This window comes from Halichoerus grypus, chromosome 6, assembly GCF_964656455.1.
Source record: "Halichoerus grypus chromosome 6, mHalGry1.hap1.1, whole genome shotgun sequence".
NCBI classification, from domain to species: domain Eukaryota; kingdom Metazoa; phylum Chordata; class Mammalia; order Carnivora; family Phocidae; genus Halichoerus; species Halichoerus grypus.
In genome coordinates, this window is record NC_135717.1 from 21,323,457 (window position 1) to 21,339,098 (window position 15,642).

Below are 15,642 nucleotides of genomic sequence, written 5' to 3' on the forward strand. Positions count from 1 at the left end.
GGTCCTGGGATGGAGCCTGGCATTGGGCTCCCTGCTCAGCAGAGAATCTGCTTCTCCCTCTGCCTCTGCCCCTGCTTGTGTGCTCTCTCTCTCTCTCAAATAAACAAATAAATAATCTTAAAAAAATAAATAGAAAGAAATGGGTGATCCTACTCCTGACTCAAATAGAAGTATTTGTGATGTCCACTGGCAAGCAGGAGAGCCAAGAATTCTGACCGGCTGGAAAACTAGAACTTCTGACAAGAACTAGACTGTTCTAATACCTAAAAACAAAAGGAGCGCTTCTTCATTTCCCTCTTCATAACAAAACGGACCATGCTCTCCCCGGAACATACCCTCAAATGTTTGATAAGGTAAAGAGGTCTAGAGTTTCACATCTGTTTTCCTGAAGTCAAGCAAGAGATCAAATGGGATACATCATCCCAAAGGGAGAGGAAATCATGGCTTTGGGGACCAGAGCAGGATGGGCTGTGTTCACCAACATGTTTTCCTACCAGACAGAGCTACCTGACATGTCCCAGTGCCCCTTGCAGTTGTCATGGCCCTGGCCAACAGAAGTTGAGCAGAAGTGACATACGTCCCTTCCAGGCTGGGGTGGTAATGAAATGAGCGTGCTTTCTCATGTTCTCTCCCCATCCACGGGGCCAACAGAGAGAAAGCTGGAGTCCTGAATGACCGTGTGCAAAACTGCCTGACCAGAATCACCTGTACTGGTCTGGGCTGTGAGACAGAAAGAAATCCCTTTCCGTCAAGTACAGAGACTTTAAGGCTTATCTGTTACAGCAGCTTTAACAGATTCTTACTAATACCTTAGCTAGGATAGATGTTTTTAAATGCAAGCCCCACGAACAGTTTATGAGCTCAAGTTTTCTGGGCATTAACAGAACTAATTTATTTGATGGGAAATTTGTCAGAGTGCCCTGGCTTCCTTGTTCTACAGTTTGCAACCGATGGGCAACACTGAAATTAGAAGCAGATGTCCCCCCCAAGAAGGCAAACGGCACCATCCCTCAATGGGTGACTCCAGAAGGTGCTTGTCTCCCATACAGATTTCACTTCTGTGCGTAAAACTGAAAAAGTCCCAACTGACATTTCTGAGGTTCAGCCTCAGTGACTTACACTTGCTTTTTAAATGTTCTATTAAAGTATAGTAGGGGCACCTCGGTGGCTCAGTCGGTTAAGCATCTGCCTTCGGCTCAGGTAATGATCCCAGGGTCCTAGGATCGAGCCCCAAGTTGGGCTCCCTGCTCAGCGGGGAGCCTGCTTCTCTCTCCCTGCCCCCCCCTCATGATCTCTTTCGCTATCTCTCTCTCTCTCTCAAATAAATAAATAAAATCTTTTAAAAATAATAAAATACAGTAACAGAAAAGTGGGCATAAGTACACAGTTCAATGAAATGTCACAATCTGAACACATCCAAGTAACCAGCACCCAGATCAAGAAACGGAACATTGCCAGCATCCCAGAAGCTTCTCAGTCCCCACCAGTTCCCCCCAGGATAATCACCATCCTAACCTCTATAATCAGTTTCACCTGCTCCTGAACATCCAGTGAATGGAATCGTATTGTGTCTGACTTTTTTTGTTCGCATTATGTTTGGGAGAGTCATCTATGTTATATGTATCTGTGGGTTGTTCTTATTTGTTGCTGTGTGATATTCCATTGTGTATCCACCATTCTGCTGATATGCAACTGAGGTGGCTTCCAGCATATATTATGTGCAAGGACATTCTTTTCACTCCAGTCTACCAGGGTCCATGACGAACAAAGGCAGGGACTCAAGTGGAGGGACTGTTTATCTTCACAGAGAAACGTGGACAAAGCATGGGGCTGTGCCCCAAATCAGGACTGTAGCATTCACATACTTCTGAAAAATCACTTCCCAACAGGCTCTAATAAGGGCAATTTGAGGAGGGGGGAGTTCAAACAAAAATGATCACAGCCTGTAAACTAGAAAGTGATATACTCTTTCTAAAAATCATAGATCAAGCCACAGAAAACTAGCACCAAAACGCAAATCAAATGACTTGCTCTTTAGAGTCATTTCTCCCCTAAACTAGTCATTCATTTGATAAGTATTTATTGAGCACATCCTACAAGCCAGATTTGGAGTTGGGTACCTCAGAAACAACAGGAAATGAGACAGATGTGGCCCCTAATCTGATGAAACTGACACTCTGGTGGCAAAGACTAAACACTCAAACTGATAATTACAAAATGTAAAACTGACAAGGGGTTCTGTACAATGGGGAACCTGATTTGGAAAATCAGGGAATGCTTCTCTGAAGAAGTGACATTGAGCTAAGTTCTGAAGGAGAAGTAGGAGGCAAGCTGGGGAAGAGGAAGGGGAAGAGCATTTGAAGCTGAAGACAGAGCATGTGCAAATGCCCTGGGGTGGGCAAGAGTATATCGTGATTGAGAAAGAGTATATCGTGATTCAGCTAGAAAGTGAAAAGTGAGTTAAAGGGAGGTACCAGCCAGGTTCATGAGGACCCAGGGCAGACAAAGACTTGTAATTCATGCTAAAATATTCTGGACTTGGGGCACCTGGGTTGCTTAGTCAGTTGAGCATCCAATTCTTGATTTTGGCTCAGGTCATGATCTCAGGGTCATGGGATAGGGTCCCTCACTGGGACTCCATGCTCGCATGGAGTCTGCTTAAGATTCTCTCCCTCTCCCTCTGCCCACTTGCACATTCTCTCTCTCAAATAAGTAAATAAGTCTTAAAAAAAAAAAAAAAAAAAGATTCTGGACTTAATCCTGGGAAGAACAGAAAAGCCAACCATCAAAAGATAATAACTAACTGAAGTACAAAGAAGTCCCTCCCCACTCTATATGCCAATCTTACTTCCCTAAGTGCACTGTTTGGCCCAGATAGAATTATCAATACTCCCAACCATAAATTTTGCCACACACATTAAAAAAAAAAAAAGTCCAGATAACAATCAAAATTCTCATTTGCACCATTGCCAAAATTCTAAATAATAACCCCCACCTTTAGGGAGGGAAGGAACATCTTCAGAATAGGACTATCTCATAAAAATCACCAGCCCCACCATCACAAGACAAGAGACAGTCCTGGAGACTTCACCCTCCACCTTCACCCACATTATTTGGCAGCTTCTTCTGCAACCCAAAAGAGCACGTAAACATTCCATCTGGAGGATGAAGGGAACTCAAAATTGAAAAAGTGAAATGGTCAGAAATCTATTTAAAGTTGAAATGCCATCAACACATTTTCAAAATGAAGACAGCAGATGGGACAATCACAGAACTCGATTCAGCTTTGGAGGTTTCCCACAAATGAAAGCATCGAAAGCCAGGAAACTGTTGCACAGAAAACACTGTTGCTCACCCATGTTCCTATCACAGCTCTGACCCCAGCTAAGAGTTTCTGGCTCAGACACATTGTTAAAGTTGCACCTAATGCAGTTGCCCACGATGTGTGAACACATTCATTCCTGGCAGCAAGTCCTTGTTTCAGGAGCATTGCCCTTGCCTCCCCAACAGGATTATAAAATCGGTCAGAACAAGCCAGTTCCCAGCCGGAGGAATAATGGAGAGCTGTTATTTATCAAGGACTCACTGCATGTCAGGCAAGGCGCTAAGGAAACACTTGACATGTGCCCTCTAAACAAGATACGATTACTTCCTTTTACCTCTAAAGAAACAAAAGCTCAGAGTTTAAGTCTTATGCCCAAGGCTCCATAACAAGAAGCCAAGATTTGAACCAATGCCTTTCTGTCTCCGAAGCACAAACTCTTTGCCACCCCGGGCAGCATGTGCTCAGTTAACACGTGCTGGATAAGTGACAGCAGCAAAGACAGACAGAGGAAGTGGGAGGATTCCTTTCAGAGGAAAAATCATTTCCATGGCCCTCTCTGCCTCAGGATGCAGGGAAGAGAGATATCCCTATTGTTAGAACAGTAAAAATCACCCAGTAACCACCTCCCAAAATAGAACAATCAACAATATGACTGACACAAAAATCCAAATGCCTCTTGTACAAGGTGAAAAATAGCAGTGGCCCGTACGTGCTCGGGTGACACCCCCCCACTGCTTCTAAATGGTCATTTCAGTTTCTTCTATCTGCCCTCCAACCTGACAAGCCTGGGATTCCCGGATCTGAGTCATGGCAAATGTACTTCACGCTCCTCTTTTTCGAACATTTGGCCACTTCACTCACCCTCACACATCCCGCCCTTAAAACAATGACAACAAGCGCTTCCTAGTCACTTTCCTGCCTTCACAAGGTCCAAGCCCTCCTAGATGAAGTTTAGCTCCAAGCGCCGCCGCCGCCCCCCTCACACACCCTCCTTCCTGTTCCCTGTATGTTCTCTCTCCATGTCTCAACTTGAGCTGTCCTCTGCATGAAACACCCTCCCCAGCTCCCAGCCTCTTGTCAATCTGGGAACTCCTACTCCTGCTGGAAGATTGTTCCCAAATGTCACCTCCTCTGTAGAAGCTTCTCCACCCCTCCCAGGAGTAAGGATGCCATCCCACATCTCATTGATGTGCCGGAACTCACTGGCCATGTGCTGGTCTCCCCGCAAAAGACCAGGAAGATCTTCAAAGGAAAGGCTAGTGTCTTATTTCTCTTCAAAGCCCATATTGCAACCTGACTTTATACGTTGTATTTCTTCTAAGGTATTTGTTAATTGCTGTTCTCCTTCCACTAGAATGGAAATTCCATGAGGGCAGGGACTCTGTCTGGTTCACTGCTCTAGTTCCAGCACCTAAAACAGTACCTGACACCTGGAAGGAACTCAATATTTGTTGAATGAATGGACAGATGGACAGATGGCTAGATGGATGAGGGAATGGGTGAATGGTTGGGTGAATGAATGGATGGATGAATGAATAATGGATAGAAAAATGGCTAAGTGGATAGATGAATAGATGGGTGGGTCAGTGGGTACATGGATGGATAGATAGATGGCTGGATCAAGCAGGATCATGTTTCACCAGCCCAAGGTCATAGAGTCATGGAGACAGCAGGATTTGAAATCAAGCCTGTCTGATTTTTGAGCGTGCACTCTCAATTCAATTTATACTGCCAATCTAGAAACCCAAAGTCTGGTCACTGGGCAGTGGCAAAATAAAAGAAGAAAGAGTCTAGAATTCTCCCCACCCCCACCCCAACCCCAGCCAGGAATGTGGTTATTGTTGAGCTAAGTTAATCTCCATCTACTTAGCAAATGCCAGGACTCAACAGGAGGGCATCTGAACCCTCCTAGTCCAGGTCTGAGTTTCCCTTCTGACTCAGTAGGGCAACGTACTGTGTGTGGGCTGAGGGAAAAGAAGACATCTAGGAGACAGAGACAAGCAAGACAAAGGACAATGAAAAGGTATCAGCCAACAATAATAGTAGTAATATTAAAAGATTGACACTCCTGAACAAAAGCTCCCGTCTCTTCCCAATCCTGCTGGATCCTGCAATCACGGTGTCTTTCAATCCTCTGCTCCATCAAGCTTTCTTCCAACACCAACCATTTCCAGGAAAGACAATGAACTCTCCTTCTCTATTCACAGGAAGGAATAGCCAGTACAAAATGAGGACCAGAGGGAGAACAGGAGGAGGAGATTGTTTACAAGAAGAAACTAACATGTCCTTATGTTCTCATAATTTCCTGTAGTTCTTTCATAATAAGAAGTAAAGAACATTTACTAAGCGCCGGAATTTGTGTTAGAGAGGCGTTAAAGACACGTTAGCATAACACCGAGACTTTCTCCTTGATGAAATCAGAAACACAGAAGAGAAATGACAGAGGGTTGTTCTCTGTATGTGATTCAATAGGGCTTACTGTGAAACTACTTACAAATTGTCTCCCAAATGAGAGAAAACACTGCCTAAGCCAAAGAAAGGAACAGTAGTAGAACATCAGCCCTGGTCCGAGGGTGAGGAAGGTATCTGGGAGGCAATGCGAATAATCCTGTGCCCCTAAAAACTGACTTTCGGCTCAGAGGCCACTCACTGACAGGTTTTGCTCTGTCTTTTTATTTACTCTCAACCCGTCAGCTCAGACTGGCTCCTCCAACCTCTGAAATGGTCTGATTTTTCTGCTACAGAAGAACTACCTCAAAATGCAGCCCCCACACAAAAAAGAAAGCCAGCTCATTCTCTGGGTGATTAGCTAAGAGACGCAATTCTCTGTCAAACTGAGAGCAAAGCCATCTTAAAGTAACTATCTAATTCTACCAAATCTTCATCTTACTCGGGACCGTGGCACAACATTCCTCCTCTCTATGGAATATCACAGAGATAAGACTTCTGTGTATCTTTAACCAGGATGTGAGCAGCTTCACGATGAGTTTTCAGCTCTGGCTCCCTGGCAACTCAGACTTTCTCGAATTACTTCAGAGGATGGGAAGTTATTTTGCCTTTTGTTTTCAGTTTTTAATTCTCAAGACCAAAGAATTGCCTGACTCCGCCCCAACCATTGCATAAGCTAACATCCCCCTATAAATTCTCATAGCACCCTGCACATTTCCTGCAAAGCACTTCACGGAAGTAAACTTAAATATTGGGGCAACGATTCGTAGAATTTCTTTTCTCCTCATTACACTGGAAGCTCCATGACATTAGGATCTTCTCAATCCCATTCACCCATTGTAGTCCCACCATTGAAAATAATTCCTGACACACAGAACTCAATGAGCGAATACTTTTTGGAAGGATGGATGGATATATGGAATGATGGATGGATGGGTAAAGGCATGTATCAAGTATATAAATTTCCTACTAGATTCTCAGGTATCCATCACACCTCCAAATGCCATATATAAACACAGCGGATTTTGGATTCTCTATAAAAAGGCCAATAATCTATCTATATAACATTACACAATTCCAACAGAGAGACAGGATGAATCAAGTCAAAGAATCTATGATATTAGGGTGCCTGGGTGGCTCAGTTGGTTAAGTATCTGCCTTCAGCTCAGGTCATGATCCCAGAGTCCTGGGATCGAGTCCCGCATCGGGCTCCCTGCTCAGTGGGGAGTCTGCTTCTCCCTCTGAGCCACCCCCCCCCCCACCGCTCATGCCCTCTCTCTCACAAAAATAAATAAATAAAATCTTTAAAAAAAAAAGAATCTATGATATTAGATCAAATGCCAAAAACGATAAGAGACCAAGTTTTTGAATGCATCAGCCAGAGATGATGAACTTTTCAGCTGATCCCTCTACCCACCCAAAAATTCATTGGACTGCAAAATCAAAAGACCAGAGCATGGATTTTCAATTGTACCTGGTAATTTAGCTATCTATAGCTGAAAAGCATCAAAAGGAGATGAGTATTCTCAAAACTGTAACCTACTGATGTATTTACCTGTAAGTGTATTTACACACATGTGTGTGAGCATGCACAGAGGCAGAAACAAAAAGCTAGGCAGAAAAAGAAAGAAAGAATAGTTAGGGGCTCCAATAACAAGAATACGTATAAATTATTTTCAAACCTTTGGTTCATCCTCTGGCCAATTACTTTCTCCGTTATCTTTTCCTTTCTTGACCCAAATACACCATAAACATGCTGCATATGGTTCTGGACAATACACTGGCCGTATCGCTAGTATTCAGAAATACCACATTTTTTAAAATTAGTTTCTAAGAACGTATCCTATCAACTACATTTCCAAAGGTCGTATTTTCCATATTTACTTAGAAAGGCCTTCTGTTGCCCAGTGACAAAGTTTCCAGCTTGCCCTGAGTGCTCTACAGTTCAAGATGAATTTACTGTTGCCTCTCCAACACACCAGCCCTCCTTTTTAAGACCCGGCATTAACTCACCTAAAGATTTTTATTTCATTGGGGACTTTGGGCCTGAAATCCCACTTCAGGTGGAAAAAATAAAAAAGTCAAACCATCAAATACAAAGTTAAAAAGCCTCTGCCTTTTATCCATATAGAACCCTCAGGACACATTCAGAAAAAGCTAAGAGGTGAGTGGAGTTTGACTCACAGGCCTCTGGGATCTGCTTCTGGGAAGGGAGGGAAATGGAATCATAGAAGCAAGCTCCAGGAGCTTGCAGCCTGACTTAGTGATCGTACCAAAAAAAAAAAAAAAAGCCTTCTTTATGATTTTACTGAGAAAGTTCAACCTGAAATATAGGATAGCATATTGTAAGTTGCCAGGGAAAACTGGGCCAAAAATAAAATTAACCTTTGATTCAGCTTTGATTATTGTTTTTATTTTATTTTATTTTATTCTATTCTATTTTATTTTATTTTTAGAGGGGAGAGAGAGAGAGAGACGGTGGTGGGGGAAGGAGCAGAGGGAGAAAGAGAGAATCTTAAGCAGGCCCCATGCCCAGCACAGAGCCCAAGGCGGGGCTTGATCTTCCAACCCTAGATCATGACCTGAGTTGAAATCAAGAGTTGGACGCTTAACAAACTGAGCCACCCAGGTGCCCCTGATTGTTGTGTTTAAAAAGAGCATATTTTAATCTATATGTGTTGACTACAGACTAAAATAAACTTGTATTCCATAGAGTTGATGTTGATGAAAACAGAAATGGTTGAATTCATGCAACATTTTGGGGATGAATTTTTTGTTGTTGTTGTTGTTTTAAGATTTTATTTATTTATTTGAGAGAGTGAGTGAGAGAGAGAGCATGAGCAGAGGTGGGAGGAGCAGAGGGAGAGGGAGAAGCAAACTCTCCGCTGAGCAGGGAGCCCAACACGGGGCTTGATCCTGGGACTCCAGGATCACGACCCGAGCGGAAGGACAGATGCCCAACCAACTGAGCCACCCAGGTGCCCCAATATTTTGGGGTTATTAAAAAATAACTTCTATTAAAAGGTTAAAAAACATGTTTTGTGATCTATACAGGAAAGGTAAGAACTGGTTTACTCATTATAATCATCCCTGCTAGGTCTTCATAGTCAGAAAACTAGTGTGCTGGGGTTTTTCTAGAGAATCCCTGAGAAGTTGAGATCTTTCTCACGAGGAAAGGGTGAGAAAAGACAATCTGAATAAGCCTGGCTGGCTGGGCCCAGACACTGAGCAGTGCATGCACTGGTGTTACCCAAAGTCTATGAAGAAACACACCTGAGAGGAAAACCTACCTAAATACACGAAAGCAGCGTAGTCATTCAGTGACTTCCAGAATGAACTCTGTCCCACTTTGACACAGTTTCCTACCGAGAATCAAGTAATAATGATCATCTCACTTACAGTCACGGATACTTACTGTGGATATTTCTCTTGCACTTTGGTGCTCACCATAACCCTATGAGGTAGGTAGGTACTATTAGTCCCCATTTTACAGATCGGGAAACTGAGGCCACTACAGGTGGATGACTTACCCGAGCTTACAGAGCAAGTAGGTGGCAGAGCAGAGATTCAAACACAGTTCTATCTGACCCTGACCCCATGCTATGAATTCTGAATCTCTAGATTTTATTGTCTCCCTGTTCCTACTAAAGTGACTTCCTTTAAAAGAAAAAGTTCTTCTCTCTGCCAAACTGCAAAAGCTTCTTGGGGTAAGAGTCTAATTCCACCCAAAGGCTTGTCTTCATTACAATTAACGCACAAATGAAGGTTCTAGGGTCCTCTAAAGAATGCCATAGAGAAAAGACTGCCTTGCTTCTCTGAGGGTTCCCACTTCTCATCCAAAATTTAGTCAGTTTCATAATAGGGACGCTCAGCCCCCGTGCCTATCATCAGAAACATTCTTTTTTTTTTTTTTTTTTCAGATTTTATTTATTTGAGAGAGAGCACAAGCAGGGGTGGAGGGAGACAAAGGGAGAAGCAGACTCCCCACTGAGCATGGAGCTGAATGCAGGACTCTATTCCAGGACCCCGAGATCATGACCTGAGCGGAAGGCAGACACTCAACCAACTGACCCACCCAGGTGCCCCATCAGAGATATTCTTAAACTATCTCACAGAGTGTGGTTTTATAGAAAATAGAGTGGTTGGGCGCCTGGGTGGCTCAGTTGGTTAAGCGACTGCCTTCGGCTCAGGTCATGATCCTGGAGTCCCGGGATCGAGTCCCACATCGGGCTCCCTGCTCGGCAGGGAGTCTGCTTCTCCCTCTGACCCTCTCATGCTCTCTCTGTCTCATTCTCTCTCTCAAATAAATAAATAAAATCTTAAAAAAAAAAAAAAAGAAAATAGAGTGGTAACAAAAGGGGAGAAATCATGTGGCAATCAATCTAGAACATTGCCCTCTAGCAGTTCAAAAGCAAGGAAATCTATTCTGAAGCACACAGAAATCCCTGATTTCCCATGGCTGGTGGACTTTCCATCTTTCATCCCTCAACCCATCCCAGCATCTCCAATTTCCATGACAGCACAATGGAGCATGGAGGCTCAAGGGGTTCCCTGCCTTAGGATCATCCTACATACCTCCTCCCCAAGGATAGCGCAGACTATATCCCCACTCCCCTTCTACTTTTTTTTTTATGATTTATTTGAGAGTGAGTGCACAAGAGCACAGAGGGGAGGAGCAGAGGGAGAGGGAGAGGGAGAGAGTCGTAAGCAGACTCTATGCTGAGCACAAGCTGAACACAGGGCTCAATCCCACGACTGTGAGATCACGACCTGAGCTGAAACCAAGAGTCTGACGATCGACAGACTTTGCCACCCAGGCGCCCCTCCCCTTCTACTTTCAAAATGGAACACCCCGCTACCCTAACTTGTAGTCAGGAACATGGCTACCTGAAATTAACATTAGTGTCCATGCACCCCTGTGTAGCAAGGTGTGGGCGTGTGATTAAGTTCTAGCTCATAGCGTATAGGCAGAAATATCTTGCAGCAACTTCCATAAGTGACAGTGAGCATGTGGCCTTTGCCTTTCTTTTACCCTTTCCTCCTTCCCTCTGGCTGAAATAAAGATGTGATGACTGGATAGTCTAGCATCCTTCTTGGACCATGAGATAAGTGTCACTGAAAGGAAACAGGACCTTGGGCTCTGGACCACTGACTTAGGTGAGAGAATAAAACTTTACATATTCTCTGTAAAATGTGGATCCCATTTCAATCAGGTGCACTTTTTTTTTAAGATTTATTTATTTATTTTAGGGAGTGAGGAAGAGAGAGAGTGTATGTGTGCACATGGCAGGTGAGGGATAGAGGGAGAAGAGAATCTTAAGCAGGCTCTACACCCAGCACGGAGCCTGACATCGGGGCTCGATCTCACGACCCTGAGATCATGACCTGAGCTTAAACCAAGAGGCAAACGTTTAACCAACTGAGCCACCAGGCGCCCCTAATCAGCAACTTCTTATTTTTATTTTTTTCTTAAGATTTTATTTATTTATTTGACAGAGAGACAGCAAGAGAGGGAACACAAGCAGGGGGAGCGGGAGAGGGAGAAGCAGGCTTCCCGCCGAGCAGGGAGCCCGATGCGGGGCTCGATCCCAGGACCCTGGGACCATGACCTGAGCCGAAGGCAGACGCGTAACGACTGAGCCACCCAGGCGCCCCTACTCGGCAACTTTTTAAAGTAGGTACCGTTTATTGGACCCATTTTATAGACAAGGAATCTGAGCTAAACAAGATGGCTGGGAAGTCTCGAAGCCAGGATTCAAACCCACAGTGACCTACCTGATGGTTTGTACAGATGCCTCCTACCCTACACTGCCTCTCAGGGAGAGGAGAAAAAGAAAGGTGTTAAAAAAAATAATAAGTACCTTCTACCTCGAAAGTTGCCATACTTGATTAGAAACTTTAATTCTGCTGTACTCTCACTCCACCAGAAAATGCCTACCACTTTCCAGCCTTTGAAAAACAGGATCTCCTGCCATCACCTACACATTCCAGAGTGACTTCCCCAGGCAATGGTAACTGCCGAGCAGGGGGGAAAGCAGCAGCAAAAATGTTCAAAACTCGGGGCGCCTGGGTGGCTCAGTCGTTAAGCGTCTGCCTTCGGCTCAGGTTATGATCCCAGGGTCCTGGGATCGAGCCCCGCATCGGGCTCCCTGCTCTGCGGGAAGCCTGCTCTCCCTCTCCCACTCCCCCTGCTTGTGTTCCCTCTCTTGCTGCGTCTCTCTCTGTCAAATAAATAAAATCTTTAAAAAAAAAAAAAGTTCAAAACTCACCCCTGACCCCAGCAAGCGACAGAGACAGAAACTGATTCATGAAAGTGAAAGGTAACCTCAAAGATCATCTACACATTCCAGCACGAAGACACCATTGGTATTGTGCTTCGGGGGCCAAAGTTCTAGGAAACAATCTGTTTGCAACAGGGTCTAAGCTGTTGCCACTTTAAAGGGATTTGGGCAGACCTGAAACTAATGTAACACTGTATGGTAACGAGCCTTTGGTTAAAATAATAATAAAATAAAAAATAAGAGTATATAAAGCTGAAAAAAAATAATAAAGGGATTTGGGAAGCGTGAGACTGGGGCTCCACATATTGGTGAGAGAGGCTGGGCAGGTCTGCAAGGTTCACTGGATGGGCCAGCTCTTCCCTGGACCTGAGGTGAGGGAGGCTGAGGGAAGGAGCGCACGAGTCTCAGAAGACAGCATTGCCACACAGCAAGTGTCCTGACAATGCCACCCACACTCACCAGGGATCACTTGACTTCTCCTGGAGGGTGGAATGCTACAACAAAACAGACCCAGCTAAGTCACATCTCTGACTCTTGAACGCTTAATGCTTTCTTCTCCTGATCAGACCCAGCTCCCCAGAAGCAGTGAATGTGCCCCTACAACACACCCCAGAAATGAGGCATTTCCCACCAAACTCAACCACACCTGGCCAAAAATTGGGGAGAAAAAAAAAAACTTTCCAGGACAGAAGTTGCAAATTCGAATGCCTAGAGGAGCCAGACACGGGTGAAGCAGGCCCGGTTGGGAAGGACTGGGATGAAATGGTGAATGCCTGTCCCGGCTATGAAAATAGCTCCAAAGGATTGTTCCAACAAGAAAGTAGGACCAAATCTCCAGGACCAAAAGCTGGAAATTCTGGTATCTGCGTAAAATTTCCCAGTTCGAAACGCTGACATCAAATTCAAAAAATGTCTGACTGCCTAAGGGCTAAACAAGTCCACAGGTAATTTGACCCTGGAGAGCGAATTCGCAACCAGAGAGAGCCAAGGCCGCCTTACACATGATGAAAAGTCACCACTAGGTTGGGCCTCCCTGGCTGGGGTCAAGGATCTCAAACCAGGTGCAAGGACCCAGGAGGCCAGTCACTTGGAGTCCTTCCTGTATGCAGCCAGAAGCTAGAAAAGGCCATTTGAACCAGTGTCTGAGAGGCACCCCATCTGGAACGACCTCTTGCAGAGAGGGAGGAGGCCCAGGGGACAAGCAGTCCCCTTTCTAGGGAATGCACCTTATGCAGACGCAGCAGCCACCTGTGGAGACTTCTTTGAAGCAAGGGAGGAGGCAGAACCTTACTCTGTGAGATGAGAAAGGGCAAGTGAGAAGGAATTAGGGAGAGGAAGGGTCCTCCCAAAAATGGTCCCTGGGGACACTTCCTCCAGAAGCAGGATTGGCCAAGCAGGATAGGTTCAGGGGACAGGATTTGACTCCCGCTGCTGGGAAGGAAGAAAGGGTGCATGCCCTTCCTTGGCAGGTAGGGCCTCTGGCTCCCCCCACCTTTCCTGGATGGAGCATCACTGCCCCCATATACACACACCCCTTAAAAGGGCCCTTTTGCGGTGGTGCACTCCCAGCTTGGCAGGTCACTCTGACAAATGTGATTCCTTCACTCTCTGCCTAATTCAGTCACTTCTAGAAAGTCCTTTTCACCATCTCTTCCCACAAAGGGCATTCCCAGAGCCCCACAGCTTACCTTGGCACTGGAATCCTTGCTTCCCGAAACCCCTGCAAAGGCAGAAAGAAGCATGTCAGGCAGCCCTAGGGGCCCAGCCACCAGATAGTTCCCCCACGTCACCCCCCCCTTACCCCGGCCCCTCTACCCCAGGTGCAACCTCCTAGCCACAGGCGGGTGCCCAAGAGTCTTCCGCCTTTGGGGGAAGGGGCAGCTGGGAGGTCGGCGGTAACCCCCACCTCCCCTCAGAAGGCAGAAGAAAGGAGGCTGCGACCACCAGGTGGCGGGATGGGGAGGAGCGTTTCCGTCGCGGGGGGCGGGGGGGAGCAGGCGGGAGATCTGCCCACAGAGATACCCGAGTACCTTTGGGGAAAAAGAAGAGATAAAGACGCATCCAGAGGGAGGATGAGAGATACCCTGCGGCGGTGGTGTTCCCTGGGGCACTGGGAAGAGAGAAAAGGCTCCCCAAGCCTAGGGGGACCGGGTGAGAGCTGGGGGAGTAAAGTCTCCGCAGTGGTGCGAGGGGAAAACTGAGGAGTGCAAAGGGGAATCCTGGCCCGCAGGGAAGCGCAATAAGAGATAACCCAGGGCTCCACGGCGGAGACATGGAAGGGGAGGAAAGGATGCCCCACGCCCGTGGGGAGATAGAGAGGACACCCAGGGCGCTGCCCCCGGAAAGCAGGGGAGGGGATGCGGGCGCCGCGAGCCCGGAAGGAGGCGGGTAGACGGGGAACCCCAGGCGAGCGGGCACTCGAGGCGCTGCCCTCCCGGGGAGGGACACATCCACCCCATGCTCCCGGCAGGTGGAGAACCGGCGCCCGCGCCGCGGCCCCGGGGCGCTCCCGAGGCGGCTGGGAGGAAGAGCGGGCAGGAGGCGCCCCGCGGCCGGCCGTCTGGGGCCGGGGCGGGGGAAGCCGCAGGACTGTGCACCCGGGCGTCCGGAGCGGGGAGCCGGGGGACGCGGGGCCGGGCGGTGCTCGTCCCCCACCTCGGGGGCGCAGAGAGGGGGCCCCGCGCGCGGCGCTGCCCTCGGGGCCCCGGGAAGGTGCCCTGCGCCGGCGCGCTCTCACCAGATGAAGTCGGTGCAGTGGCTGCAGAAGGTGGGCTGCTTGAAGAAGCGGGCGGTGAATTTGTGGTTCTTCACCTCGTGCACGTTCTTCTGCCGGAGGGCGCCTTTGCGGGCGAAGCGCACGGTGCTCTCCTCGCCCTCGCTCGGCGGCGGCCCCGCAGCCGGGTCAGCCATCTTGCGCGCGGGGAGCGGGAGCCGAAAGGTGCCGGCCCCGGGGCCGCGGGACCGCGGGCTGCGGGCCCGGGAAGCGCGCGAGGAGGCGGCCGCTGCTGCCGCCCGGGGCCGCGGGCGCTTCCCCTGCGCCGGCTCTGGCCGCCGCGGCGCGCGGAGCTGGGGCTGTCACTCGCCCAGCTGCCGCCGCTCGTCCAGCTGCGCTTGGCACCGCTGGCCCCAGCTGCGGGGGAGGGAGGCGGAGCCCCGGGTAGGCTCCGCCTCCTTCATTTGCATCGCGCTCAGGCCCCGCCCAGCGCCGCCAGCTGCTTTACATATTGGCACCCCGAGGCTGCCGGCCTCCCAGCGAAGTGTTCAGAGCCGCAGCGCTGCGGCGCGGGGACCGCAGCGTGCGATCGTCAGACCTGAGCCTCGCCCCCTACCCGCTTCTGGGCCCGGGGTTGCATTAAGGGGGTAAGCACCTTGGGTGCGCCCCGGGGGGACTCCGGAGCAGAAGGACCGACAGGAACCGGGGGTTGGGGGTGGCAAGGGTGGGCGCGACGGATTCCACCCGGCCTCTGCAGAGACTGGTACCCAGCCACCCCGCATCCATCCCATTGGTCATTCTGCACGCGTCTCCTGGAGGGATGGGCTCCCGCTGTCACTCATTCGGAAAGGCCTGTGGCTTCACACACTTATACA

The 15,642-nt window shown here is 48.1% G+C and overlaps 1 protein-coding gene across 2 annotated transcripts in view; it reads right to left on the reverse strand.

Annotated features, from left to right (window-relative positions):
• The window catches only part of PRKCB (protein kinase C beta), a 316,758-nt gene extending 301,570 nt beyond the window's left edge, over positions 1-15,188 (reverse strand). The window contains exons 1-2 of one of the 2 annotated variants that reach the window (XM_078074685.1): positions 14,792-15,188; positions 13,743-13,774 (exon numbers count right to left, since the gene is read on the reverse strand). In XM_078074685.1, the coding sequence (XP_077930811.1) occupies positions 13,743-13,774; positions 14,792-14,964 (205 nt within the window). In that variant the 5' untranslated portion in view covers positions 14,965-15,188. The remainder of the gene's footprint in view (positions 1-13,742; positions 13,775-14,791) is intronic. The other variant, XM_036111159.2, reaches the window with a different exon arrangement.
• Positions 15,189-15,642: the final 454 nt, after the last annotated feature.